Source organism: Delphinus delphis, chromosome 6 (assembly GCF_949987515.2).
Source record: "Delphinus delphis chromosome 6, mDelDel1.2, whole genome shotgun sequence".
NCBI lineage: Eukaryota > Metazoa > Chordata > Mammalia > Artiodactyla > Delphinidae > Delphinus > Delphinus delphis.
The window spans coordinates 1,559,047-1,586,930 of record NC_082688.1 but is presented as its reverse complement, the minus strand read 5'-3'; the positions used below and the strand labels follow the sequence as shown (position 1 = coordinate 1,586,930).

General features: G+C 62.4%; 1 protein-coding gene across 1 annotated transcript; it reads right to left on the bottom strand.

The window, feature by feature from the left end:
- Positions 1-20,565: 20,565 nt before the first annotated feature.
- LHX3 (LIM homeobox 3) lies at positions 20,566-26,108 on the bottom strand. The gene is made up of 6 exons (XM_060013249.1): positions 26,015-26,108; positions 23,672-23,843; positions 22,899-23,101; positions 22,047-22,198; positions 21,776-21,947; positions 20,566-20,984 (listed from the first exon to the last, which is right to left on the bottom strand). Exons 1-6 carry the CDS (start codon positions 26,106-26,108, stop codon positions 20,566-20,568), a joined length of 1,212 nt encoding a protein of 403 aa, XP_059869232.1.
- Positions 26,109-27,884: the final 1,776 nt, after the last annotated feature.

The following is a 27,884-nucleotide window of genomic DNA, read 5'->3' as shown; positions in this document are numbered from 1 at the left end:
AGACATTGTGAATTTTGTCTTCTTGTGTGTTGGGTATTTCTGTGTCCCTGCAGCTCCTCTTGAGCCTTTTCTGGGGTGTGCTTACATTACTGGGAACAGTGTGGTCCTTTGGAGGCTGGCCTTTGATCTCTGTTAGTCTGTTAGACCACAGCACTGTTAGTTCGGGAATAATTTTGCCCCAAAGCTGAGGCAATGCCCTCTTGAGTGCCCCACCCAACGTCATGTGTATCATGGGACCTTCTCACTCTAGTTGGTGGAAACATAAACCACTCTCAGGTGTGAGTTCTGAGGATTACCCTTTGTGTTCCTTTTCCAGTGTCACGTGCTTTCCTTACACACGTGTGTGCTGTTCAGTCCCCCTGGGACTTGAGGGGCTGCTCTGCAGCTCTCTGGAGCTCTCCATGCAGCCCTCGCCCCCGTGGTACTTGGCCCTTGTGGGGTCACCTTGCTTGCTTCCATCTCTTGGGGATCACTGTCTTGTGCTGCCTACATTCCAATGTCAGACAACCATCCTTTCATACATTTTACATACTTTGCTGTTGCTTCTTTTCCACATGAAGGTAATTTCAGTCCCTGTTACTCCTTCACGGTTAGAAGCAAAAGTCCTCCAATGGTTTAATAAATACTTTGAAGCAAATAAATGAATACGTGAGTGAGTAATGCTCCAATTATACCTTTGAGCAGAGAGCCTTCCTCCTACTTAGGCTGGTTACTGTTGCCTCAGCTCCACGAGGGCTGGGGTGTCCTCTCCGTCCCTGCATTGCAGCATCTGGCCCAGGTAGGCAGATGAATCGACCCCTGGAAGTGCAACCAGAAAGGTCAACAGGTACGGACAATTGTAAGGCCCTTGACCCGTGTGGCTAGTTGCCTCCCAAGTCCTCACGGAATGATCCCTACGTGCAGCCTGGACTCCTGTACTCGGGGGGCATGCGAGGAGAGGACGGGCTCTGGGTGGCGGTGAGCCCTTGTTGGTTTCCGCCTCAAGCCCAGGAAGCGGGGTTGAGAGCTCTCCCTGTCACGTGCTCATCTGTCCGGTGGGGACTATAGGCTCCCAAGGGAGGGGCCTGGAGACAGGCTGTTTGCAGGCGGGGTGGAGTTGCTTTATTTCCTCTTGACATAAAGATGACGGTCTGAGTGCTGCATTATAAAGGAATTACGACTCAGGCTCTCCTGGGCCTGCAGGTTTCCCACGTGAGCGCAGGGCGCCACGGGGGAGTCCAGGGAGCACCCCAGCCTGCTGGCCCCCTGCACGGCCCCTAGATGGGGGCCTCACCGGACCCTGTCCCTAAAGGGGGGCCTGGAGCTCAGCTCAGCACATTTAAGGTTCCGCCTGGGTCATAGCCCCTCACTGGGGGTGAGGGCAATAGTCAGGGGGACAAGGTCAGGGTGCCCCCAGTACGGGGAGGCCAGACAGAGAGAGGAGGCTGAGAATGGGGGGAGGCAGTCTCCGCCACATATTTCCCCCCAGTCCCTGACATGACCTCAGGGCCATGGCTCCTCGTGAGGAAGAGACCCCCAAAGTGTCCCCAGGTGCTGGGAGAGGGAGACGGCAGGGCCATGGGAGCCAGCGGGGAAGGAAAGGTGAGTCACCGTGGAGCAGTGGTCCCGAGGGGCCCTGGTCCCCAGGGAAGGCTGGGAGGAGGGGGCGGGGCAAGGTGGGGGCTGCTGGGGAGCGGAGCCTCCGGGTAGCGGGCAGGGGGCCCTGCGCCCCTGGGGGTGGGCAGTGACCATCTAGATGATGGATCGCAGAGGCTGCCCTGATGCAGCAGATGCGGGGCTGCACTTGGCCTCAGTCGCTCCCTGGGGGCGCCGATCAATGAAGCCCTGCGCGCTGCCCGAGCAGCCTGTGATGAATGACTCAGGATTGATTGTCACTTAATTGACAATTTGGTGAACCTGTTTGCAAAATCCCAGGTTGGGCCCTAGACGGAGCCTCAGGGTAATATATGGTGGGGTCGCTCAGGCCAGGCCAGGGTGGCAGCCAGGGGGCAGCAGAGGCCAGCCAGCCACTGGGGGGTGGGGGTGGGGGTCGGCAGGGCTGGGGGTGGGGTGGGGTGGACACAGCTAGGCCAGGGCTGAGACTCCTCTGTGCCCACCCCGGGGAACTCACTGCCTTGGGAGGGGGTGTGTATAAGGCTGGGAGCCCGGCTACAATGGGGTCTCCCTCTCGGGTCAGGGACTCACAGAAGAGGGGGTGGGGGCCAGAGAGGTCACGAAAGCGGGTTGAAATCCCCAGGCCAGGATCTGATCCCAGCCCAGCCCCCGTCAGCTGCATCACCGGGCACTGCTTCTGAGCCTCTCTGACTCTCGGTTTCCTCTTCTGTAAAGTGGAGCCCATCCACCCGCAGAGCCCATCTTATGCCTCATCTCTGACCTCCCCTGCAGGCGCTCAGCTCCCTCTGTCCTCCACGTGGGTGACCTCCTTCCCATCCCTGGGACACTCACCCCACCTCTGTTTTTGTTTAAAGCACTTGTCGCCATTTGGCATATCTCCCAGCGTGTGGGCTTGCTCACCCACCTCTCTGCCGGGCCGTCAGCCCCACGAGCACAGGGACGCCGCCTGCCTGTAGCCTGGCCTGCGGGCTGACCGCCCCCCCCGCCCCCCGCGGGCTGACCGCCCTCCCCGCTCGGGCAGCGGCACCTGGAGGCCTCCCTGAGCCTGGGAGCGACCAGGGCAGGTTGTTACCAGGACGACATGAAAACAGGCCGAGAGCTCACCTCTGCCGCTGGCCCTGAACTCATTAGCAGGGCCGAGACTTGGGAATTGTAACAGAACCCCCGGGTAATCCCTTCTGGGGGCCACCCAAACAAAAGCCAAATTAAGTGGACAGAATTGCAGCGGGGAGGCTGGGAGGCTGGAATTCACCCCCAGAGCAAACAAAGCGCGTCCCCTTCTCGGGTGCAGCCGCGTGGAGTCTGATTTCCATCCTGTGCAACTCAAAGCCACCCCGGGAACCCGCGGACAGCGCCCCTCCCTTCGGGCTGGCACCGACGGTCCCTGGCAGAGGCACCCCTGACGGGACGTGGCACCTGCACCTGCCCCTCGGGTGTTGGGTGGCCAGACATGGCGAGGGGTCCCTGGGGGAGCTAGGGCACTGAGGGGTGCTCTGGGCTGTGGGAAGGCCCCTCCTCCCGCACGCAGCGCTCAGGGGGCCTCTGGAATCCCCCCTCCAGGCCGTGCCCTGCAGCCTGTCCCCTCCTGCTGCAGCAGGAGGCTGCTCCGGGGAGGCTGGTGGGGGCCTTTGGGGAGGCGCTGGCCACCCCAGGGGCTCCCGCTAGGCTGGAGGGCCTGGAGGATGAGCAGGGTGGGAAGCAAGTCTTTGCCACCAGCCGGTCATGGCCTTGGGCCTGGCCCCCACCCCGGACCCAGGCCCGGGAGCTACTTGTAAACTTGAGCGAGTGGCCTCACTTTTGGGAGACGCAGTTTACTCATCTGGAAGTGGGTGACGGTGGCCTTGCGCTGAGTGTCCCTGGGATCGGCCCAGATGTCCACCAAGCCTGGTGCCGGCAGCGTCTGGCTGCGCGGCCGGAAGCTGTGCCTGGTGGCAGTGGTCACAGTGTCAGGGTTGGGAAGCCCCCATGTGCAGGTGAGGTTTTCGGGGGTGGGAATGGGACCCCTGCCACTGGCGCTGCTGGAAGGGCTGGAGGGGGGACGCCCATACCTAAAAGCTTCCCAAGGGCGGGGCAGGACTGTGGGGCCCTGGGAGCCAGGTAACGGGTGTGAACAGATGCTTGTGGGAGCCGGGGGAGGGCCCTTTCCAGGTCACCACTCTGGGCAGCCCCTGGACGGCCTGAAGCCCCAGTCAGGAGGCTCCACAGGCTACCTGGGCAGCTGGTCCAGCCTTCCTGACCACCTGGGTTCATCCAGGCTGTCTAGTGAAGCAGCCATGCCCCAGGGCTGACCCATGGGACCTGGGTTCCCGGAGCCTGAAGATGGACCTCCCTCCTGGGGCAGCTCTTGGGGGCGGGGGACTGAGTTCCCCAGCGGGGGGCTTTGGATCCAAGGGACCTCCTGACCCTTGCCCAGGCCACTTCCTGCCTCCTTTTCCTCCCTGGGCTCGACAGAGACGCTATTGTTCAGACCCATGGAGAATGGCAGGCCTCCCACGCGCCACTCCTGGTGACCCAGGCTCCCCACCCCCTCCCAACCAAAACCTAAATAAAATAAATAGATGGGAATTCCGAGGGGGCACTGGAATGCAATCAACCAAAAAGGCCCGAGTGCTTCCGAAACGATCGGATTCATCAGCATGACGGCTCCGCAGCCCGGCTCTGAGGAAGCCAGGCTTAGGGCTTTTGTCTCCGGTGCCAGCGCCTAAGCTCCTGCCCGGGCAGGAATGTGGGCCCGACCAGGTCGCACCCTGAAACCCGACGCCGCTGCCCCGGTGACTCTGGCTCCGCAAAGGCCCAGCTCCTCGCAGCTCTGCGGGATTTTGTTCCCCGGCCGAGCAATTTCTCCAGCACTTTCCCTGGGATCAGCTCCTAACCGAGGCCAGAAGTCTTTTTCTTCCAAAATGTAGACCTCATTCCTTTTGGTTTCTGACACAGACTTGCAGCATATTAGACCAGGGGGCCTGGAGCTGGGGCTTAAAGCCCTAAATGAGTCTGTGAACTGCTTCCGTGGCAACGTCGCCCCCCTCGGATGGCATCACTGCCGACGCGGACCCGCCTGGGGCCAGGGGCCCATGTCCACCCTCCCTCTGCCCGGGGCCGATGTCCTCGGTGCCACCTGCAACCCTGACCGGAGTGGGCTGCGGGTCGACCGCTTTCCTCGCTGGTTCCAGAAGCCTCTGCGCAGGTGTCTGGCATTCCCAGTCCAGCCGTTTCTGCTCTGAAACAGTTAGGGCCGGCAGAAGTCCTCGCTCAATAGCAGTCTAGCTGGTCGGGTGGTCACTGTGCGCGGGCCATGCGGTCTCTCCCAGGTGGCTGTGTCTTCATCCTACAGACTAAGGACGAGGCTTGGAGAGCGGCCGGGGAAGCCCAGCGGTTCAAGCCCAAGGCTTCTGTCCATCCCACTCCCGCTGAGGCCACCCAGAAGGTCACGCCTGGCACAGTCCTAAGGCCACCACACAGTGTGGGGCCCAGGCAGCACTCTGAGCTCTGACGGGCTTCACCAGCTCGGCCCCTGTCCACCTGCCACCCTGCCGCTGAGAAGGGCAAGAATGACTAGCTCTTTATGACTACAGAGATTTCTAGAAATTTTAGACCGAGAGCCAAAATGTCCATTGGTGACGGAGGATGAGAAGGAATTAGCCACGGGTCGGGAGCAAATCCTCGCGGCCCAAGTGTCCTCCCTGCCCGGCTCCCCCGAGCCGTCCCCTGGCCCCCAATCCCCACTACGAGAAAGGGGCTGGCGGGGGCGGGAACGGGAGCCTGGCTGGTGCCTCTTCTGAGCCACCCACTCTGGACAAACACCGTGACCTAAAGCAGAGCCGGGAGCGCCAACCTTTTCATCACGAAAGGTTTAATTTATTGCGAGTGCGGAGTCACAAATCACAGGCGGGGAGATTTATCACCTCCAGGAGTGGAATTGACCACAGAGAGAAGGCAACATTCCCAAGCTACACTCACTCCTTTAATAAAGTTGAAAATGTAAGATATGCCCGTCCCACCCCGGGAGCCATGGGCAGCGGCCAATGAGTTTATGGAGGGTAGTAACACATGACTGCTCGCCATTCCGTTCTGGAGAGACAGAGAGATGCAGAGGGGACCTCCCAGGTCACGCTGGGCGTCTACGATTTAGGGGTGATAGCGGCCCGGAGCCGGGGCAGGGAAGGTGGCAGGCCTGGATGGGGGGTGGCACAGGGGTTCCCCAAGCCCCCTGCACGCTCTGCCCCTGCTCCGTGCCTGGAAACAACCTTCCGAGCTCTCAGTGGAGATCCCCAGACCCGGAGGGTCTCCTGCCTGGGGAAGACGACACCCCTTAGGAGAAACGCTAATCCCTGCCCCAGCCGGCCTTAATCCACCCCTCAGGAAATGCCTGATCCCCACGGCTAGACCTCTCTCGATCTGAGATCGGGGGTGTTTCCTGGCAAGGGTGGTGCGAGATCTGAACTGGCCCCTCGGGCGGGGGTGTCCAGACTGGGGCCCGGAGTCATAGGCTCTCAGACTGTCTGGCCAGCCACCTCTCTAGTTACAGCTGGGAAACTGAGGCCCAGTAGGGGCGGGATTCACTTGGGAGCCAACGGGCAGCCCCCAGCTCTCCCCAACAGACACAGAGACCCTCGGAGGTGATGCGCCAGCTGGGATGGGCCAAGTGTCCCCCAGAGACCCCCTGAGGCCCTGGACCTGGCCTCCTGGCCCCCCACATAACGCCAGGCCGGCCTCTGCCTGGGACTGCGCGGGAGGGCCGTCTGGCCTCCGTCGCCATCCAGGCCGCAGGTTTGCTTCCTGCTGCGGTATCAGACCCGGCCATGATGCTCTGCCCTTGGCCTGAGCCCATTTCTGTCAAACAGGGGCGCCTCCTCCAGTCACCCAGCAGTGCTTTCCTGCGGCTTTATCTAAATAAAAATGTAGAGGGTGTCCCTCTGCCCTCCGCCCACCCCAGGACACTGTGACTTTGAGCCCCTCTGGGGATGGGACCCTCGGTGCCAAGAACTTCCCTCAGCAGGGAAATCGGAGGCGTGGCTTTGAAGCAGGAGGTGGCAGGGAGGTTGTGGAGCAGCAGGTGTGCGTGTCTCTATGCACGTGTGCAGGGTGTGTGTGTGGGGGGGGTGCACTGTGGATTCGGGCACGCGTGCCCATGCACACACGCACGTGTGCACACACGTGTACAGCGTGTGCATGAGTGGGCACGACGTGGCCGTGCGCGTGCGTACCTGCAGGGGGGCGGGCAGTTGTACCTGTGAGTGAGTGTGTGTACCTGCCTGGCGCGTGTGTTGATACCCGCAAGGGGGCTCACCTCCTTGGGTCATTTCTTCCTTCACCAGGCCTGATGCCCTGGGATTCTGGAGCCCTGAGACCCTGGGATGGGTATGACTTGGTACCCCCCAGCCCGGCCCGCAGCTGCCCCCCCTCACCTTGCCGAGCCGCACCCTGGGCGCCCCCCCCCATAATTCTCCTGCCTGCCGCCCAGCGGCTCCGCCCCCGCAGAGCTCTGGGACCACCCACTTGCCCAGCCCCTGCTTCCCCGCCCCCAGCACTCTACTTAATGTCCTTCTCATAAGGAGTTCTCAATTATAAGCCTAAATGAGGTCTATAAATTTGACTTCATAAAATTCCACGCACGTCATTTTCCAGCAGAAAAGGCTCTCTAAGAAATATTTTCCTTAGGGCCCCCTGCGTCCTCCCCCCTGTGCAGCATAACATTTATTCTAATATTAAAATGGCAGGTGTTCTATAAATTGAGGGTCGTTAGCATGCTTCATTGATTTTCCCGCAGCTTCCAGCCCGGGAGGAGCCACGTGTGAATATCAGTCTATTCGATTGAGATTCATACGCTATTTGGGGGTCAGAGAGCGGGACCCCATGAGCTTGAACTTCTGTCAGCCTAAGGCGGATCAATACTTGGAGATATATTGGGGTTGGGGGCCGGCCGCTCGCACAGATTAAGTGGCCGTAGATATGAGGTGCGGGGGCGGCCGGCGGAGAGGAAGGCGGAAGATGGGGCCCTGCTGCCTGTCCAGCGAGGCTGGGGGCTCTCCCGGGCCCTGGTGGCGGGGGTCCTCAGGGGGGCTAGACCCAGAGGGGGGGCGAATAGGGTATGGCGCTGTGATGCAGGACAGGAGCTGGCATGCTCAGCCGGATGACCCCTCCGGAGGTGGGGAGGGCAGAGGATGGCCACTGGGGCCCAGGGACCTAGGAAACTGCAGAGACCCTGGTCCCGGCCCAGAGACCCGACCCACAGAGCCAGGGGCCCAGTGAGTTCTCGTGCTGGAGGACCCTGCCGCCCGGAAGGACACTCGGGGAGCGGGGCAGGGGCGTGCACCCTGTTTTTAATTGTACCAAAGGGATTCAGAATGTAGCTGCGGCTCTTCGTCCTGGTTTTGGGGTCTCCGGGGCTGTCCAGCCGCTTCCTCCCACACTCTGGCCCCATGCTTCCTTGCCAGGGCTGCTCCCTGAGTCGCACACGGGCAGGCTTCCCTGCTTGGCGCTCCCACGGACGCCAGCCATCCGGGCCTCTCCGCTCCTGCCTGGGACTCCAGTCCATTCTGCCTGGACCCCTGGCCCCTCGAGGCCCCTGGGTGACATCGTACACCCAACACCTCTAAGAGCCCGCTGTGTCCCAGGCCGGGGAAAACCACTAGCAGGTCTGCAGAAGCCAGCGCTGACCCCGATCCCGCAGTTTACGGCGGGCACGTGGGGTCAGTGCTTGTTGCTGCCCCAGGGGATGGTCAGGCTGACCCGCACCGCCCCCCCCCGCCGGAAGTGGCGGGTCCCCGGCCCTGGGGACATTGAAAAGGCACGTCCTTGCTGTGCCCTTGCGGCGGGGTCACTGCCGTAAGGATGGCCCGCCCCCTCATATATCACCGCCCACCCCGCCCCTCCCCGCAAGCCCCGCCGGCCTCGACCGCAGAAGGCAGGGGATCTGCTCAGTTATTAGGGAGATAAATAATTTGAACTCTGGCCTTTTACCTTTTCCCCCAGAGGGCGGGCCGCCCCCACGCCCCTCGGGCATCCTGCCTGGAGGAGCAAATTTCATTAGGAGTCCTGGCAGCTGGCAGAGGCCACCCTGCGAGGCCGGCGAATGGAATTTCTTTATGGAGATGAGACATAAGAATATGAAAATTTAAGCCGGAGCGGATGTAATTTAACTTTGCTTTATTTATCGGGGACACAAATCCTTTCTAACGTTGGCGGATTTGGGAGGGCCGGGCAGGGTTGCTGGGGCCTTTGGGGAGAGAGGGGGCAGCTGGTGGGCTGCTTCCCACCCTCTCTGCCTATACAAAAGTGATGGGGGAGTCGGCAGCACCGTTGGGCCGTAGGTGAAGTTGCAGATGTCCACACGGGATGGGCAGCCAAAGGGGATGGGCCCCGCTGCGGGGGGCAGGGCTGCGGGCATCCAGGGGCAGCCCGGGTGGGGGGAAGGACGGAGGCCCCCTGGGGATGCCCTGCACCCGACTCTGCACCCAGCTGACCAGCTTCGCCTCCGGGGCTGGGGTGAGCAGGACCCTGAGTGCCCCTCACCAAGGTCCTGAGCGGACTTCCTGGGGGCTGGTTAGCTCTGGACGCTGGCCTGGGGTGGAGCTGAGAATCCTCCCTGCAGGGGGCCACGGTGACAAGGCAGCACACCCTGGGCAGCGGAAGCACAGATACGTACCCTCTCCCAGCCCTAGAGGCCACAGTCTGAAATCCCAGTGTCCGCTGGGCTGGTTCATCCGTTCCAGGCCCTTCTCTAGCTTCTGGTGGAGCCCGTGGTCCCCGGCGCCCGTTGGCTTGTAACGCATCATCCCATCTCTGTCTGTGTCATCACAGCGCCATCTTCCCCTGTGTCTCCCTGTGTCCCCGGGTCCAGATTTCCCTCTTCTCTGAAGGACACTAACTACTCAGGGTCAGGGCCCACCCCACCCCAGCCCGGCCTCCTCTTAATTTGATCACACCAGCAAAGACCCAATTTCCAAATAAGTTTCCATTCGCAGGTACTGGGGGTGAGGACACGGACACCTCTTTTGGGGGGACATGATTCAGCCCCCACAGCAGGAGCGGGGAGGGCATCTGCCACCCCAGACCCGGAGGACGCCCGGAGGACGAAATAGCCCGAGTGCTATTGATTTATCCTGTGCTCTTGAATGTTCTCTTTTTTTTCCCATAAAAAAGATGATTCAGTGTAATCTGGTTTTTCAAATATTCAATTAACTCGAAACTCTAGTTGTTTGCTAAGTTTTTAAGTTCAGTTTACACATGTAATTCTCTTATGAAGCTTAGCAAATGCTAAGAACAATGTTAAGGAACTTCTACAACTCAATGAAATGCCCTTAAACATTTAAAATCCACTTAACGACCTTAATATTTTGTCTCCTTGTTCATAACTTTAGTTTCTGGACGGAACAAAGAAAAATTCCCCAAAGCATAAATCATTGTATATCCAAAAAAACCACAGTAAACTTGGAAACACTGAGACTCTTATGTCTTCTTATGTTTCCAGTGCGGTTTACAAAGTTAGTAAGAGATGGACCCTAAAAGTTGGAATCGGTCATTTAATTAAACATATCAGCTGGAATCACAAGCTGATGACTAAAGGACGAAGACGAAAACAGAAAACAGCAAACACACAGATTCCTTAAACTCCAAGTGGGGAAACATCCTTAATTCTGCATTTTCCTGAGTTAAAGTTGCTTCCCTCCCCGCCGCTGCTCCCTCACTCGGCTGCTGCCCTGGGTCACGTCCCAGCTCTGGGCCAGCACTGTGGGGTGCGGGGACGGAAGGTCCCGCTGGGCCTGGGCACAGGAGGAAGGGGGCGGCTGTGCCCCCTGCGGCTGCCCGGGCTCCCCCATCCCCCTCGACCCCAGGCTCATTAACCCCTCTCCTGGCCAGCGGCTGGGGGAAGTCAGGAGACGGTTCCATTGAAAAATTCCTCAGCGGGTTTGTTAAAGGTGGTGACAGGAGGCCGGCCGGGTCTCTTGGGGAGGGGACTGCCGCCTGCCTAGACCTAGTGGGGCGCCTGCCCCGCCACCCGCCAACTGCAGCCAACACACAAAGGGCCAGATGGATGAGATGGACGGCCAGATGTAGGGGTGGAGGGTGCAGGCCACCGGGATGGGTTGCACAGGCCTCTTCCCAGGGGCCGGCCCTCTGGAGTCAGCCCCCAGACCCGCTGGGAGCCCCCAGCTCATTGGCCACCTGGGAGGCCATACGCCTACGTGCCTGGGCCGGATGAGGGGCTGGGAGCCGGTGGTGGAGAACGCTGTCGGGTTAAGGATGGCACAGAGGTGGGGGACCCGGCACGAGGGGCCCAAAGCCTGGGAAAGGCGTGCCATCTCTATGGGAGGGCGACAATGACACTTACAGGAACGGGCACTGAGGAGCAATGGCCGCGGTTCCGGGCTGCCTCTGGGTTTTCCTGCAGCTCCACCCATCCCGGTGTGGACCCACCTGCTGCCCCTCCACCAGCTGCTCTCCAGGGCGTCCCCTCCAGCCTCAGCCGTCACCCCATCACCGTGTGCTCCAGAGACGCCCGGCTGAAAGCTGCCCAAAGCCAACGTCTAAGCGTGGATGCCAACCCTCCTCTGAATGGAACGATTCCACCCATTTGCTCCCGGAGAGAGACCCCTTGCGTCCCCTCAGTGCCCCCCGGACCTTCCCAAGCTTATAACCACGTGCACCCACCCCCAGGCCAGAGCCACCACCTGGCACAATGTACAATGTCAAGGACTCGTGCAGAGCACCCAGGAGCTTCCGAGAGCGGGGGGCCCTTGGCCGAAGTTGGAGAAAGTCCACAGGACCAAGCCAGCAGCCCCCGGGGGAGGAGGAGAGAGCTAGTGGTGGGGTGGGAGCCACGGAGATGGCTGTGGGTCCCCCAAACTGTGCTCAGAGCCCCATCAGAGACAGGGGGGATTATAGATGGGGGATGGGAGTAGCTTTGGTATGGGAACCTTCTAGAAAAGAAGAGGAAGTCTACACAGGGTTGGTCCACTCGGCCAGGGAGACGTCCCTGGAGAAGGAAGATGCTGATCCTTCCACAGTGGGTCCTGGGCCAACAGCTCTGGACTCTAGGGCACGCAGGTAGGGACAGGCTGTCCCAGCGTGCTCCCATCAGCCCGGTGAGCTGCCCCCTCCTGCCCAGGCTGGACCTGGTCTGCTCTGCCAGGAGCTGACACCGCCAGGAGCCCAGTACAGACAGTAGGAGAGGCCTGAACGGCCAGTCAGACATCAGATAAGGCCTCCAGCAGACACATCTCAGAAGGGGCATTTGGTGGCCCAGGAAGCGGCCGTGGTGCGACACCCGAGAGAAGAAGCAGGTCACAAAGCCGTTGTGCACAGGTGCAACCCACCCAGAACACACACGCCACGGCGAACAGTCTGGAAGGAGCAATACCAACATGGTCTCTTGGTTAGAGGACCTCAGCGCCTTTGCAGGCGGGGTGAAGTGTGTTTTTCTGTTTTCCAAAGTTTGCACGATGAGCGTCTATTACTTTCATAAGCAGAACGTAAGCCATTCGCATTCGTCTATAAACACTGACTGTGGCCTCTGCCTTCCGGTGGCTGTGAGCAGGCAGCCCCGGACCTGGGAGATGGGACCGGAGAGCAGGGACCCCCAGGAGACCCCAGGAGGGCCCCAGCAGCCACCCACCAGCAGCCATCCACCCATTTTCCAAATACCTGGTAGGGCCCCGGGCTCAGGGGTCCCCGCTGGTGACATCATCTGTCCAGGCTGCGGTGTATCCCACGCCCCCATACTTTACCTCCCTGACAGCCTCCCCGCCAGCCAGCCTGCTCCTGCCTCGGGCTTCTGACGCCTGATGTCACCTGAAGGACTAGGAGAGAATTCCGCCCACCTAAGTTATGACCCGACGTGGAGCCGCCAAGGCCGCCCGTAAAATTTCCTGCCTCGTTAGCCGTCTCTGTCTCCTCGGGGCCAGCCAGCCTGTATCCAAATCCCACCCCCCACCGGGCTTCATTTTAACTAATAGGACACTTAGTTTAATGAGGAGAGTTTGCATAAGAGGAACTTGCTAATTAAATTTTAAACCTTGTCATTCTAAAGATTAGCTGGAGCTCTGAACAAAGCCTTGTCAGGGAGACAGGGAGCCGCCCCCCCACCCAAGGAAAGTCCAGTTTAAGGTCTTGAGTGCAAACTACTGAGTGGCTTCTGCCTGACCAGCCGAAAAGGAATCATCCGGAAGGTGTAAGAGCCTCGTGGCCCCAGGATGAGCCGGGCTCCTGGGGCCATCGCTGGAGGGGATGGTGAGGAATGCTCCCCCCACACCCCACCTGGGATGCCAGGCGCCCGACGCAGGCTGGTGGCTGCCCCCTTCCGAGGGCCGAGCGCCCGCCTCTCTCTTCACCCACCTGCCATCACCTGGGGACCGGTCCCCACAGCTCAGAGCTGGTGGTGGCTGTCTGTCTGGCGGGCCTCCCCTGCCCCCCAGAGAGGCCAGGGCGAGTCCCTCCAGTGCAGAGGCTGCAGGGGCCGCCCCCAGCGCTGGGCCACCTGCCCTGCCGGCAGCCCGCATTGTTCCCCCAGCAAAGAAAGAAAACGGGGCGGGGGCGGGGGGCAGCATGTGAAGAGAGTGTGTCACCACATCACCATATCACCCGGGAACATCACAGGTCTCGACTTCTGACCTTTCTGGAAGTCAAACAAGGCTGGTGGTCAGGGCAGGCTAGCTTGGGTACAATGGCCAGGGGGCCAGGACACAGCCACTCCCCAAATGACCACCAGGCCCCAGGGGCTGGGGGCTGGAAATGCACTTTCCGCCTGTGCCAAGGGCCTCCCCCAACCAGTGGGGTCTCCCAAGCCCCCCTCCTCTCCAGACAAGCCCTTTCCAGGAAGGAGAGCGGGTCCTTCACATCCATTCCTGTCACTTGCTGGAAGCTGGTGACACCGGGCCGATGAACTTAGCTGGGGGGGGTCCCTCTGCGGCCAGACTCCTGCCTTGCAGGTGGGGCCATGGACCCCACCACAGGTGCACCAGCCCCTGTCCCGGGGCAGCAGCGCTGAGGACCCTCTGTGCGCTCCACCCTGGAGGGGAGGGTCTCCCGGGAGGGGGGCTTCCAGGGACCACCCTGGGGAGGGGAAGCATTTGGAGGGGTGGGACGCTGATGCTGACTCCATGACCCAGCAGGGCGGGGGGCGAGGAGGGAGGGCTCTTACTGGTCCTGCTTGCTCTCCTTAATCACATGATTTCCTGTCTGCCGACAGGCTGTGAGCCAGGCCTGCCCGGGAGGGGTGAGTGGTGCCCCCTTTATAAAATTGAGGTGAGGGACTTCCCTTCCAATGCAGGGGGAAGACTTCGCCTTCCAATGCAGGGGGTGCAGTTCGATCCCTGGTCTGGGAGCTAAGATCCCACGTGCCACCCCGGCGGGCGGGGGGAACCAAACCATAAATCAGAAGCAATATTGTAACAAATTCAATAAAGACTTTAAAACAATTGAGGTGATATTCACATAACACAAAGTTAACCATTCTAAAGCCTACAGGAGCAGCCATCGCCCCAGACAGAAACCCCGGACCCATCAGAAGCCACTCCTCACCCCCGCCCACCCCACAGCCACGAGTCTACTTTCTGTTGCTGTGGGTCCACCTGTTCCGGACATTGAATAGAAACTGAATTACATACAACGTGTGGCCTTTTGTGTCTGGTTTCCTTCACCCAGCACGACATTTCCAAGTGTCCCCCGTGTTGCATCACGTCCATGCCCCACTCTGTGCTATGGATGGACCACATTTTAAAATTAATTTATGGGGCTTCCCTGGTGGCGCAGTGGTTGAGAGTCCGCCTGCCGATGCGGGGGACACGGGTTCATGCCCCAGTCCGGGAAGATCCCACATGCCGCAGAGCGGCTGGGCCCGTGAGCCATGGCCGCTGAGCCTGCGCGTCCGGAGCCTGCGCTCCGCAACGGGAGAGGCCACAACAGTGAGAGGCCCGCGTACCGCACAAAAAAAAAAAAAATTAATTTATGTATTGATGGACATTTGGGCCATTTCCACCTTTTGGCTGCTGTGAACATCCTTGTACAGGTGTTTGTCTGAGTCCCTGTTCTCAGTTCCGTTGGGTTTGATCTAGGAGTGGAATGGCCAGGTCACTTGGTGATTCTGTGTTTACAGCTTTGGAACCAACAGACTGTTCTCCTCAGTGGCTGCATTGTGAACATTCCCAGCAGCGGTGCCGCCGGGGCTGATTCCTGTTTCCCTGGGGCCGTGATCGGCTCCTCCCATGCTCAATGACCAGGATCATCCCCTTTGATGGTTGAGGAAACAGGGTTTGCAGAGGTGCTGAGTGTGGACCGCAAGCGTGCGGGGATGGACGTGGGCTTCCCTCCCGGGCCTCATGTTCCGGGATGCGGTCCACGTGGACGAGGACATCCTCCGGCCATTCCCCACCCTCCCCCTTCCCGCCCACCAGTGGGGCAGACACTGGCCGGAGCAGGGCAGATGGATGTAAGCCACCTCTGACCCTGTCTGGGTTCCCCACCCCTAGATTTGGAAATGCCCCATTCAGAAGCACGGGGCACACAAGGGCCCCAGAACCTCAGCACGGAAGGAAGCCGTGTTTCCCTCACAGCCACCAGACCTACAGATTAGGGAGAAAGTCCTGGGGCAACTTTGACCATGCCCCTGCCTCAGGGCGGGTCTGATCTAACCTGGCCGAGTGGGTATTTGACCTCTGTGACAACAGGCTAGAGGCCCCTCCCATGGTTCACGTGTCACTGCCCTCAAAGAGCATGGCTGGGGGGTTGTGAGTGTGAGCTGTGTAGAGAGTGGGTGAATGTGCTCACGGGTGAGCGTGCCTGCGTGTGAGAGTCGCTGGCGTGTGCATCTGTTCTGCACGTAGCTCTGTGTTCTGAGTCGTGAGTATGTGCAGGTCCGGCGGGTCTGGCGGGTTCTGCCTCCTCCAGGTCAATGGGATTTGCCCTCAGAACCTGAGGAAGGTGGCTTAGGTGCTGCCCCAAGGTTTGCCGAGCGTTTCACTCATGCTTGTTTCCGGCTTTGCCTTGGTAAGTCTCCCAGTAAGCCTGGAAAGGAGGTTGCACTTGCTGCCCTTTGCAGGCTCAGAGAGGTTGAGCGGCTCACCCACGGTCACACAGCTGCAGTGAGTAAGTAGCACGGATGGGAGGGTCCCTGAGTCCATTGACCCAAGCCTGCGCTCTACCAGGTCCATAACAACAGACGTGGGACTCAGTGGGGAGCCCAGGTCATCCCTACCCTGTGTCTCTCAGGCTCCCCGGACCTAGCCTCACCCCAGCTCTGCAGATGTCAGCTGGGTGGACCCCTGACAGGTCACATTCCACAACCTGGACGGGCTCTTGGGAACACATGGAACTGAGGGTCTGAGGGCTGTGTGAGTGTCTGGGGGCTTGTGACCACTTCTCCAGGGGTGGCCTCCACACCCGCTGTGACACTCATACGCACTCCCCCACCCACACACACACGCTTCGCTGACTCTGGGGTCTGCAGAGTCTGTGCTTTTCTCCCAGGTTTGGCCTTGGACTCCATCCCTGTGATGCCCCGTGACAGCTTGCTTCTTAGGCTGGTATCTATTTTTGAACGCTGAGGGGGCTCCGCTGGTCAGGAGGGAATATTTTTATGGTGAAAAATGAGCCAAGTTGCATCAGCTCCGGGGATGGCGGGGGAAGCCGTCACCGCAGGTCACCCAGGCAGACTGATGAAAATTCCGCTTATGAAGTCGCTGCTCCCCCATTAATTAGGGGGGAGGGGGCCCCTCCGTGCCACTGTGCACCTCGCCCACAGCCAAAAGCTTGTCAACACTTTCCACGAAGAATGAAAATGTAAATAACTTTCAGATTATTCAATGTCACCAAGGTATGGAAAAAGGTCGTCATGCTGGGTGTCATTTATCTCGTTGCGGATTTAAAGAGCTTTTTTCTATTAAATTTCTTAAAATTAATGTTTTATGTTGCTCAGAGTAATTTGAACAATTATGGGCTTAAAGAATTGATCATTACAGCCCCTGGGATTTAGCGCTCCAGACTGATTCCTTTGAAAACCCACTGATTTATCGTTTTGCTACTCAACCAGGCAAGCCCCCGGGGTTGGGGCCCCCAGCCCGCTCCTGCCCCAGTCGGGGGACCAGTCCCCAAGATAGTCCGCCCCCTCCTGCCAGCAGGTGGGGAGGAGGGAGTTAACGCAGGAAGGGGAGCGGCGCGTCCCCTGGTCTCAGGGAGAGAGGTGTGCCTCTGATTCCCTACGGTCCTTCATCCCCTGTGCAAATTTTATATTTAAAAGGAAAGAAGTCCTTTTATGTACTGGTCGAAATTATTATTTTTATTATTCAGGTATTTACGTTTGATAATGTATACAAGCGTCGGGTTCAAAAATTAACGACAATGTGTATGTCAAGATGAGTATTCTATGTTAAAATTTAATGTTCTAATTATTATGATAAAGAGATTATTGTTGAAGAAAAAGTTGACGAGCCCTAGCCCCCGTCCCCCCCTCCACGAAAAAAGCTCAAGTGGGTCCCGCGTGCCCGCCAGGGTGCCTCCCACCCCGAGCCTGCGGCGCCCCTCCCGCTCGCCGCAATTCGGGGGGGGTCCCGGGACGGCGCGGCGCCGCCCCTCCCCCAACGTCCCGCAGGCCGCCCCGCCCCGCCCCGCCCCCGCCCGGGGCCCACCGGCTTCGCAGCGCCCTTTCCTGCTCTGTCCCTCGCGGGCGGCGCCCGGAGCCGGTTGGGCGGGGCAGTGGCCCGGCCCGGTGCGGCGCGCCCCTCGTGGGCGGGTCCCCTCCGAGGCCCCGAGACCCCAGGGCCGGTCTTCGGACTCGGAGCTGGGTGCCCCCCGCCCGGTTCTGCGGCGAGAGGGCGCGCCGGGAACCCGCATCCTGGGCTGTGACACCCACAAACGCCTAGACGCCCCGCCTGGTTAACAGACTCCATCGTGGGAAATAAGTTGTGGTTTCCAGGTGACCCCCGCAGACGGGGCCCGAAAGACGGGGCGTCCACCTTCCCCTGCGGAAAGCCCGCAGCCCGAGGTCCTCCCCACCAGAGGTCTGCCGCGCCCACCTCCTCACTGCGGGTTCCAAGCCTCGAGTCCGGGCTTGGGCCCCCAGTCCGAGGTCACGTCTGCTGGCCGAGCGGGGCCCGGAGGTGGGAGCTCGAGTGTCTGCCCGGATGGGGCGAGCGGAAAGGGAGAACACGCGAGCTGGCGCTCAGCTCAGATGCGGAAACAGACCCGCGAGGTGTGCAAACGGGCACTGTAGCGGTGACCGCGGGTCTGACCCAGCTGAGCCCCCGCCCGGCTGCCCGCCCGCCAGCCCCCAGTCCCGACCGGGGCGCGTGGCGCGCGCGTCTCCTCCGGCGGACGCGGCCCCTGCGGCATCCGCTCTCCTCCCCGCGCCGGGGGGGCTGGGCCTGGGGCCCCGATGCCGCCCCGACGCGCCGCCAGCTGGAGCGAGCGCGGCCGGACCTGCAGACAGGCGGAGGGCCCCGAGGGGACAGCCGGCGCTTTATTAACCTGTCAGCGCCTGAAAGGTCCCGGGCGGCCTGGGGAGGTCTCCAGGCTGGAGGGGGGGCGCGATTTGAGGATTTATACCCCCCTCGGGGCTGCTGGAGGAGGCAGCGTCCGCCCCGCGGCCGCCAGGGCCCCCTCCCTAAATCCTGAATCCGACCCGGGCTCAGCCGCTTTCCGCTCGGGGTATCCGTTGCCAGAAAGAGTCCAAAGTGGTTCCCCCCAGGAGCCCGCCCCACCTGCCGCTCGGCCACGTCCCTGGGAGTCCGAGACCTTTGCTTGGGACTCGTTGCACTTCCCGAGGGACACTTCTGCTCATCATGGGTCCCCCAGTGGCTAATGCAGCCACCCACCCCCACCTCTGCTCAGCCGGCTCTTCCCCGGGCGCTCCCCCCGACTGAAGGGAGATCAGGGCCTCTGCTCCCACCCCTGAATTTTCTCCCGAGGGCCTCCCCCGTTTCCTGACCCTGGCATGCCCCTGCCCCATTAGATACCCAGGGCCCAGGTGTGCCTGGGAGATGTCAGCAACATTCCTCCTGGTGGGCCACAGGCTCTGGGTCCTGGGCAGCAGCAGGTGCTGGTGAGGGAGCTGTCCCTGCCAGGGCCAGTGGGACTGGGGGTGACTTGACCAAAGCCCCTTGGGCTGCCTGGCCGAGGGGACATCTGGGGAGCTCCCCCTCCTCCCTTCCCACACAGGGGACCCTCAGCCTGTCCCCCATCCTCAGCTCCCCTCCCCCCCACTAGGGGCCTGTTCACCCACCCAACTCAGTGCCCTGTTGTCCAGTGAAGGACTCAAGAGCCAGGCCTCTGCCCTCGGGCAAGGTTGGGGGGGGCCCCAAATTCACTAACTCTCCTTTTATGTCCCCCGTTGGAGGGGGCGGTCACCACTGTCTCCACAGGAGGAAAGCAGGGCGCAGAGGGGGCAGGTCACTTGCCCAGGGTCACACAGAAAGTGAGCAGATGGCTGGGACTGGAATCCAAGTTGGAGAGACCCCCGTGACCACGTTCCTTGAATCTCCTGACTGGTTGACTCCAGCAGTCCCCCTCCCCCTGCTGAAGCCAGCTCCCAGCTGTGAGCAGTTTTGCTTGGTCGTGTCACCTGGCCACCCCAGCACCGGCCTCTCCCAGGGAGAGAGCGGGAAGGCCCAGGCCCTCTACCCATGGCTGGGCCGTCTGTTCTCTCACATCTCCTTCCAGTGCTCAGAAGCCTGGCTGAGATCCAGGGACAAAGGGGCCCCAGTTCACACCAGGTACCATCCCTGGCAAGGAGCCAACAACTACTCCAACGGGGCTTCCAGCTTTCAAAGAGCAGTCCCCCACTCCCAATGACCCCCTCCGCCTGCACCCCCCAGCATCATGAAAGGTACGGGCTTTCCAACGACTCTTACTGACAAATTTATTGAAGTCTGGGAAAGAACCAATGGTCAGAGAATAAATAAAAGACAGGGGACGGTCACAAAACCAACAGGTAGCGTGGGATGCAGGCTTGAGGAATAACTTGGATTCACACCCAGCCAGCCTTTGTGTCCGTGGCAGGCGGCAGGCAGCAAAGCATCTGTCGAGGAGGGCAGCGCAGGCTCCGCGGAGCCCCTGCTCCAGCCTTCTCCAGCGGGGCGTCCAATCCTCCGGCAGTTGGAGCCCGTGGAGAGGGGGAACTGGGGGCTGTTTGGCAACGGAAATCGGGGGCCTGGGCTTAGCCTGGACGCTGAGGGCCTGGGGGCGGCTGTGACTGGTAGGGAGCTCCTTAGGGGCTTAAGGAGTCCATCTCCCCCCACCCCAGGGTAGTGGAGCCCAGAAGTACGGGAATATCTAGAGCCAGTTGCCCCAGGGGAGAGGGGTAAGGAGGTTCCTGGGGAAGGTAGGGGTTGGTGGCTGGGAGGCCCCCAGAGGGACCAGGAAGGGCACAGGTGTGGCCTCCTGCCTGGCCAGACAGGCCAATCTCTGACCTAAAGGTGGGGGGGGGGCAGGGGGCTATAGAACTCAGACATATGGAGCCTGGGAAATGAAAGCACAATTAATATGTTTTTTTTTTTTTTAATTTTAGAAATTAGAGCATCTTCCGGCCTGAGGGCTGTGCTGGTCGGGGCAGAGGCCCCAGAGCGGAGTGAAGGCCTGGCCTTGTGTGTGTGTGTGTGTGTGTGTGTGTGTGTGTGTGACAGCTCCTGTTTGGAAACTGCAGCGAGCACTCGGTTAATTGGTCGATGAAGGGAGAAACCTGCCTACAAAACAAGGCTTGCTGAGTGGCCACCAGGTGGGCTGGCCCCTGTCCCAGGAGGAGCTTCTCAGACGGGAGCCTGGAGAGTCCCTCTGCCTAGGGGAGGGGGCTGCGGGGGGGGGCCCTCCCTAAGTCCTCATCCTGTCCCCCGCCGGTGGCACTGCGTCCTGCAGGGGTCCAGGGCTTTGGGGACAGGAGAGCTCAGCTCAGACCACCCCCAGCCAGGGGCCGTGCTGCTGCCCAGACCCCTCGTGTCCGGTGCTCGGTGGGGCCGAGGGTCTCAGTCAGAACTGAGCGTGGTCCACCTCGTCCAGCCAGGAGGCGGGGCTGGCAGGGAAGTCGGGGTAGCCCCCGCTGCTCCCCGTGGAGAGGTCAGAGCTGGGTCCGTTCCCTGCCAGCACCCTCATGGGTGAGGGCCCCCCTGGGGCTCCCGAGGGCAGGAGCCCCAAGCCGGCATCCGGGTACACCAAGCTGGAGAGGAGGGGCTGGGGGCCAGGGAGGCTCTGCAGGGCAGCAGGGGATGGGGGGACGCCGTAGGGGCTGCCGGGGCGCAGCTCTCGGTACTGCTCCGGGCCGGCCAGGCCTCCATGCTCCAGCGGGAAGCTGCCTGGGGCCCCCGAGGGCCGGCCCAAGGCTGGGGCAGGCTCTCCCAGGCTGCCGTAGAGGCCGTTGGCAGGGCCCATTTCGACCATGGCTGGCTCATCTGCAGCGGAAGCAGAGGGCACTGCTCGGTGCCCACCGTCCGCCACCTCTGGCCCCGCTCAGTGCCCCCTGCAGGGGTGACCTGCCCCACGTCACACGACAGCTCAGCCCAAGTCTCTCACCCCTTCCACCCCTGAGCTTGTTCAGCTCAATCCCACCTGATGCCTAAGGAATGGTGGGCTCCCCTGGTGGGATCAGGGCCAGGAATAGTCCAGTCAGCGCCCGGGGCTCCAGTACGATCCCAAGGTTGCCCATTATGCAGACAAGTTAAGTCCCAGAGAGGCTAGGTGAGCAGCTTAAGGTCACAAATGCTGGCAGAGTCTCTTGTACAAACTCTCTGAGGATGGACATTAAGGGGGGGGGTCTTCCTGCTTTGGGAGGAGATAATCGGGTTCCGGAGAGGACCCTCCCCCAACTCCAAGCAGCTCGGACTTTTCATCACCCCCAAATTGTGCTGCCACCTTCCTAAAAATCATTGCAAGTGCCGCGGGGCAAAGACACCGTCCACACCCTCCCACCAGGACAAAGCCTGCAGAGGGACAGGCCCTCGGGTCACAGGGGTTCTGTCCCCCTCCAGAGGAACAGCAGTGGTCCTCAGTGGCCAAACCACAGGGCTTGGGGATGGGGGACCAGGGTCTATAAACGAGTGCTTTATAGGTGACGCTAAAGAGGCCAGGACCCAGGACGTTCAAATTTCCAGGCTCCCTACGGTCAATCAACCCAATGCTCTTCCCCGTTCGGGGCTGCCGCTCTGGGCGCCGCGGGTGAGGTGGCCGCCCGCGCCCGCCATACCGGTGAAGGAGACCTCGGCGTCGCTGTCCTGCCCCTCTTCCTGGACGCTGTCCTTGTCCGACTTCGAGCCGCCGCGGGCGCGCTTCATGTTACGGAAATACTGGCCCCAGCGCTGCCTGCCCGCGTCCTTCTTGAGCCTCTTTTCCTTGGCCCGGCGGTTCTGGAACCACACCTGGGGGCGGGGGCGGGTGAGTGGCCGGCGCCCTGGGACCCGGGGTGGCCCTTGTCGGCCAGCGGCTCGCAGGGCGGGCGGGGGGCGCCGGGCGCTGACCTGCACGACGCGCATGTCCAGGCCGGTCTCAGAGGAGAGCTGCTCGCGCACATGGCGCGCGGGCTTCGGCGAGGTGTTGTAGGCGCTCTTCAGCGTCTCCAGCTGCTTGGCCGTGATGGTCGTGCGCGGCCGTTTGGCCGTGGCCTCGGCCTCTGCACCGCGGGGAGCCGTGAGCCTGGGCCTGCTCCTGCAGCTGCCCATTGGTCCCACCCCCCTCCAGGCGCGCGGACGTCGGGGCCACTGAGGCCGCCGCCGCCGCTGCGACAGCCCGTCTCGGCCGCGGAGGCCAGCGGGTTTCGCGGGACGCGGGCGCCGGGGAGCGATGGAGAAAACGCGGCGGGGGGCGTCCGGGCCCTGCGAGGGGCGGCCCTGCGGCGGCCTTCTTTAGGGACCCCGCGGCCCTGGATCGGGGCGCAGGCGCCTCCAGCCTCGGCCCCTCGCTGACAAGTGCCCCCCACCACCCCCCGGGTTCCTCTTTGTTCCAAGGGTGCGGGTAGGGCCGGATCTTCACGGTCAAGGATTTAGGAAGATAATTCAGACGCGGAAAGTTAATCCACATAATTCAGACCAACAGCCCTGCGCTCCCAAGGGCGGCGGCCACTAAGACCCCAGACCCCGGCTTCCCCGGAGCGGGTCTGATACTTGTTCCCGCCAACTCCAGCTCCGGGGCCTGGGGGTGGGAAGGCGCTTAACTTCTCGCCCCGTGGTGAATGCTTCGCAAAGGACCCTGGAGGGGAAGGATCCTTCCGCGCCCGGTCCGGACTGGCCTTAGCCCCATTCTGCAGGCGAGGAAAGGGGAGGGTGGGCCCTGCCCAGGCCCATCCCGGGGACCATCGCCACCCCCCCACTGACCTCGCTGCTTGGCGGTCTCGTAGTCTGCCTTGCACACGAGCCGGCTGTCCTCCATGAGGTAGAACTCGTCTCCCGTGGCCAGCTGCCGCTTGCACACGACGCAGGCGAAGCAGTGCAGGTGGTACACGAAGTCCTGGGCGCGGCGCACCACCTGCGTGGGCGGGATGCCCAGCTGGCACGCGGCGCACTTGGTCCCGAAGCGCCTGCGGGACGCACAGGGCGCGGCTCAGCGCGGCGGGCGGATAGGAGAGCAGCTAACGCGGCGCCTCCGCGCAGGGCGCTTTCTGGAGGGAGGCTCCCCCCGGGCCCTGCCCCTGGTCGCCTGCCCGGCAGCTCCAGCAGAGCCGCACAGACTACCGAGAAGGGGATCCGGAGGCCCCGGGGAGCACGGCGGTCCTCTGTGCTGGAAGGGGAATGTGAATCCTGGTAGGCGCCCCATCCCCAGCATTAAGGACAAAAACAAGATCAAGATGAAGAGGGAGTCAGTCCAATAGAGCGCTACAAACTTGGGGTTACCTTCTTAACGACTGCTTCAATGATTCACAAAATTAATTACTTTAAAAAATTGCTCATGTGCTAGCCCAGCTGCCATCGGAGAGGCCCCAGAGCGCCCCGCCTGGGGAAAAGGAGGGGTTTGGGGATGGGGGCTTTCGGGGCTCCAGACTTGGTTATTGTGGGGGCCGGGGGAGTCCCTCAGGGTGGCCCGCTCTCGACCTCCTTTCCACTGGGCAGCCTGCAGCCAGCCCTTCCCTCCCAGGCGGCAGCCGGCTCACTTGAAGAAGTCGTCCTTGCAGTAGACGCTCTCCCCGCGGCTGAAGCAGCGCTCGGCCAGCGGCGTGCGGCAGTCGCTGCACCTGAGGCACCTGCTGTGCCAGTGGCGGTCCAGAGCCTTGAGGATGAAGCGGTCCAGGATGTGCTGGTCGCAGCCAGCACACAGGGGGATCTCTGCAGGCAGAGGAGCCACCAGTGGTCATGGGCACCACACAGAGAGGGAGAGGCCTCACCTTCCCCCACCCCCAGCTCCCGGGACCGGGGCTGCCAGGAGACCCCCTTCCCCGCACACCCTCTTCCCCGGCCAGCGTGAGCGGCTGCCTAGCTCCCCAAGTTCAGGGAGTGCATGACTCCGAAGTCCACAGCCCGGCGCACAGTTGAAATTCACGACAACTGAAACTAGGTTTAGAAACCTGCCCATGAGCAGGAAGGTGCCCAGGCCATCCCATTAGGCCAGATACCTTCAACTGCAAAATGTTTCCAGTTCATGAAGGACGCACGTTGAGCTCAAATGAAACCCCCACCCCAGGGGCTCTCTTAGAGGCTGGGCTGGAAAACGGGTCCTTACCATCACTGGAGGCCAGGCACGTGTGGGTCGTGGGGCATCCGCCACCCAGCTGCCCTCATCACTTGCACAGTTAAGCATCATGGTGGCTAGGGGGTCCCTGCAGGGGTGGCTGCCTGGCCCCGGGGCCCTGTCTGCAGGCCACCAGAGTAAACACTGCTGCCCTCCCTGTCTCTGGGCGGCTGTGAGGGTACTTGTGAGTGGATGGACACGTGGACCCTCTGTCCTCATGCTCAGACGTGGATGCCTGAGCTCACAGTAGGCAGTTTGCCCTCCCCACAGAGACACTTGGCTTCTGCTCCCCTGGGCCTGCAGGCCTCCAGGGGAACCAGGCTGGGGAAACGCAGGGAGCCACAGGTCCACGAGGGGCTTTGCAGGGTGCTCAGGGGGTGAGGACTCCCTGTTACATTAGAAAAGGTCTCTGGAGGGAAGAGAGCCACGAGCAGGAACTGGAACATACAAAAATATAGCACCACCGCACCACGCTCACCTCACTGACGGCGGACTCCTCCGGCCCCAGGCTGGCCTGGCAGCGGCGAGAGGGCCGGAGAGGGACCTCCCTCAGCCCCAGGAAACCACGAAGGACGGGGTCCCGCGTCGGGCAAAACCGCAGCCCTGGGTGTGGAGCCTGGGGATCTGCCGCCTGCCCTGACCCCCCAACCCCGGGCGGCGGTGGCAGGGCGGCCAGGACACCCGGCACAGAGCTGGTGGCTGGACAGGCCCGCGCAGCGCGGATTCAGCACCGCGGCCCGGACAGCGCCCCGGCCGTGTTACCCGCGGAGCCCGCGTCAGGCAAAAGCCGCTCCCGCCGCGCCCCTCGCACTCTCGCGAAGCCCTGGCGACCCGGGCCTTACGTTGCATGGCGACTCCGGACTTGGCGGGGTCTCCTACCGTCCGCGCTGGCGAGGCCCAGCAGAGCCTTGCGCCCGCCCGCCGATCCCCGCCGGCTCTCCTGAGCCGTTTCGCCCAGAGCCCGCACCCCTCCCTTCCTCTCTCTCCGCCCTCCCGCCCCTTCCTCCCAGCCCCTGTGGCCACCCCTCCCAGGAACCTTCGGAAAATAAATAAATAAGTAAGTAGGAGGCGGATGAGACCCCGCAGCCTGGATGCAACCCCTTTCCCACCTGCTCCATCCCTGCTGCTCCCCGCCCCTCCAGGGCCACCTCCATCTCCATCCTGCGGGTCCCGCCTGCTTGGAAGCCCGCGGAGAACCATCCCAGTTCACAGGAAGCCAAGGCGCTGGGGGCGAGACTGGTGCCACCGGGAAGTTGGGGGCCTTCCTGTAGGAGGACCAGCCCCGAGTGGGCCAACAGAGCAGGTGCGTGTGAGTGCAGACCCCTAGACCCCAGCTAGGGGTGTCCTACGGCCGGGGTCCAGCTCCACGCGGGCCCTTGCATTTGACTCTCTTCCCCTGGAAAGTGTGTAGGGTCTGGGTGCAGGCAGCCTTGCTGCAGATCCTCCTACGCCGTCGTCACTGGGTCTCACGTTTGTTCTCTGTGCGATCTCCCGATTAGGGCGAGTATTTCCTGAACCGGTCCTGGGACCCGGAGGCCCGCCTCCCTCCCCAGCCTGGGCACCACGACCAAACACCCGACAACACAGCTCCAGGGGCCCAAAGGCAGCCTCGCTGCTGGGTCGTGCTGTGCTGGGGACCTAGCACCTACTCCTGCCGGCGTTCCCCGGCTCCCGCCGCCTCCGTGGCCAGGCCGGGAAGGGAGCGAGGACCTCTGGGTCTCCACGGGGTCCGCCCTCCCGGGTGCAGCCGCTCGGCCCGGGCACCCACCTCGGCGCAGGTCTTCCCTCCGCGCCAGCAGCGCCAGCAGCAGGTCGCCGCCCGCCGACTCCCGGCCCGGGACCAGCTCCCCGCGCGCCTCCATGGGTTCCCGCCGCCCGGCGCCGCGGCTCTCCGGCCCTGAACTTTCCAGGGGCCCGGCGAGACCACGGCCTCAAAGGCCCCGGGCCGGCGTCTGAACGACTCCCGGCGCTGCTGGGCGCTGCGCCCGCGGGCCGCCCAGGGGCCCGGAGGCTCGGGCCGCGGGGAGGCGGAGCGGCGGGGGGCGGGGCCGCGGCGCGGGGCGGGGCCGGGGTCGCCGAGACGCGCCGGTGGCGGCCGCGGACTCCGCGCGCCTTTGCGCGGAGAACTGCTGTGCCCAGACGCCACCCCGAGTGCCCGGCCCGAGGGTGGGGACGCTCAGGGGAGGAGCCGGGCCGGAGCTGCCCGAGCCCGGCAGCTTCCTGCCCCGGCGCCGGCTCAGGGCTGAGGCCTGGGGCTCGGGCGTGAAAGCCCGCGGGCAGGCTGGGGGTCAGGGAGGGAGTCGGGTCCTACCGCCGCTGAGGCTCGGACCTGAGAGGCTACGTACGAGCTGGGAGGCTTGGTCACAATGTCTGGTCGCGTGAGCGCGACCCAACACCCAGGGAGGGTGAGTGTGGCGTCCAAAGGGCTCACAGCGAAGCCACCAGGAGCTGGACCCAACCTTCCCGCTCTGAGCAGCTTCTGGGCCCCACCCTTGGAACTGCAGCCCACAGTGGGCGCAGGGAAGCAGGGTGAGTCTCCGGAGGGAAACCCGGTGTCCTCGGCTCAGACTCCAGGATGAAGCCAAGACTCCAGGTCAGGAGGGATGGAGCTGGGAAAGCCGGGATCCACTCTCACGTCCCTCCACCCGCCAGCACCCCTGCCAGCACAGGAGAAAGCCCCCATGCCCGATTTTCCCACACCCTGCCCCCAGTCCAAACAGGTGAGCTTGCAGGAACGCACCATCCTTGCAGGTAGAGACGCACCTACCCCAGAGGGCATCCAGCACCTGGCCACAGGCCAGGCCACCCCCTGCAGTCACCCCCAGTCAGCACACAGCAGGGTGGGCCCCTGGCAGCGCAGGGCATGGCGAGGGCAGGGACCCCAGGAAGCCCTGGGGGACTAGAGGTGGACGCCACCCTCCAAGAAGCTCCACCTGGGAGTCCCGCAGTAATGCCCCATCTCACCCTGCCTCCGCCTGGCCTCCAGTGGCCCGGTCTGCACACTTTAATTTGGAGGCCGGCCTGGAAGGACCTGGGCAGGAAAAGCACAGCTCCTCTTATCTCTGAGCAGACCCCATGTCTCCGTCTGAGCAAAGCCCCATGCCGCCAGCGCCTGCCCCTTCACTCTGTGCTGCATTTGCTCCCCGGGACAGAGAAGGAGCGTGCAATCTGGGGAGCTGAGCGGGTGCTGGGTGCGCTGGGGTGTCGGCCGTTGAGTGTCAGCTGCTGCAGAGGCCTGCCTGAGAGGAGCCATGTGTGGTCCGACTGGGGAAGGGGCGGGCGGGCCCATGCGCTCGGCATCTGGCCGGCTGGCCAACAATGCCTCCATTATTTCCCAACGTCCTTGCGATCGAATGGCCCTTGGGGAGGCGGTTTAGGCAGTGGGCCGACCTCGGGGTCTCGGTGCCGCGCGGTTGGGCCGGCTGGCGAGGCCCGGGCTGGGCTGTGTGTGGGAGCTGAGACGCGTGGGGTCTCTGGATCTACTCGGCGGCCCTTTCTCTGCCCATCCCCTCCCCACTAGAAATGCCTATGAGGTCCCTTCTGTTCTTGGGGCTCTCCGCAAAAAGCCACGGACACTAGAGCGCAGGTCCAGTCTTCCCGAACCATCGCAGGGAGCTCCAGGCCCTCTGCCCACTCAG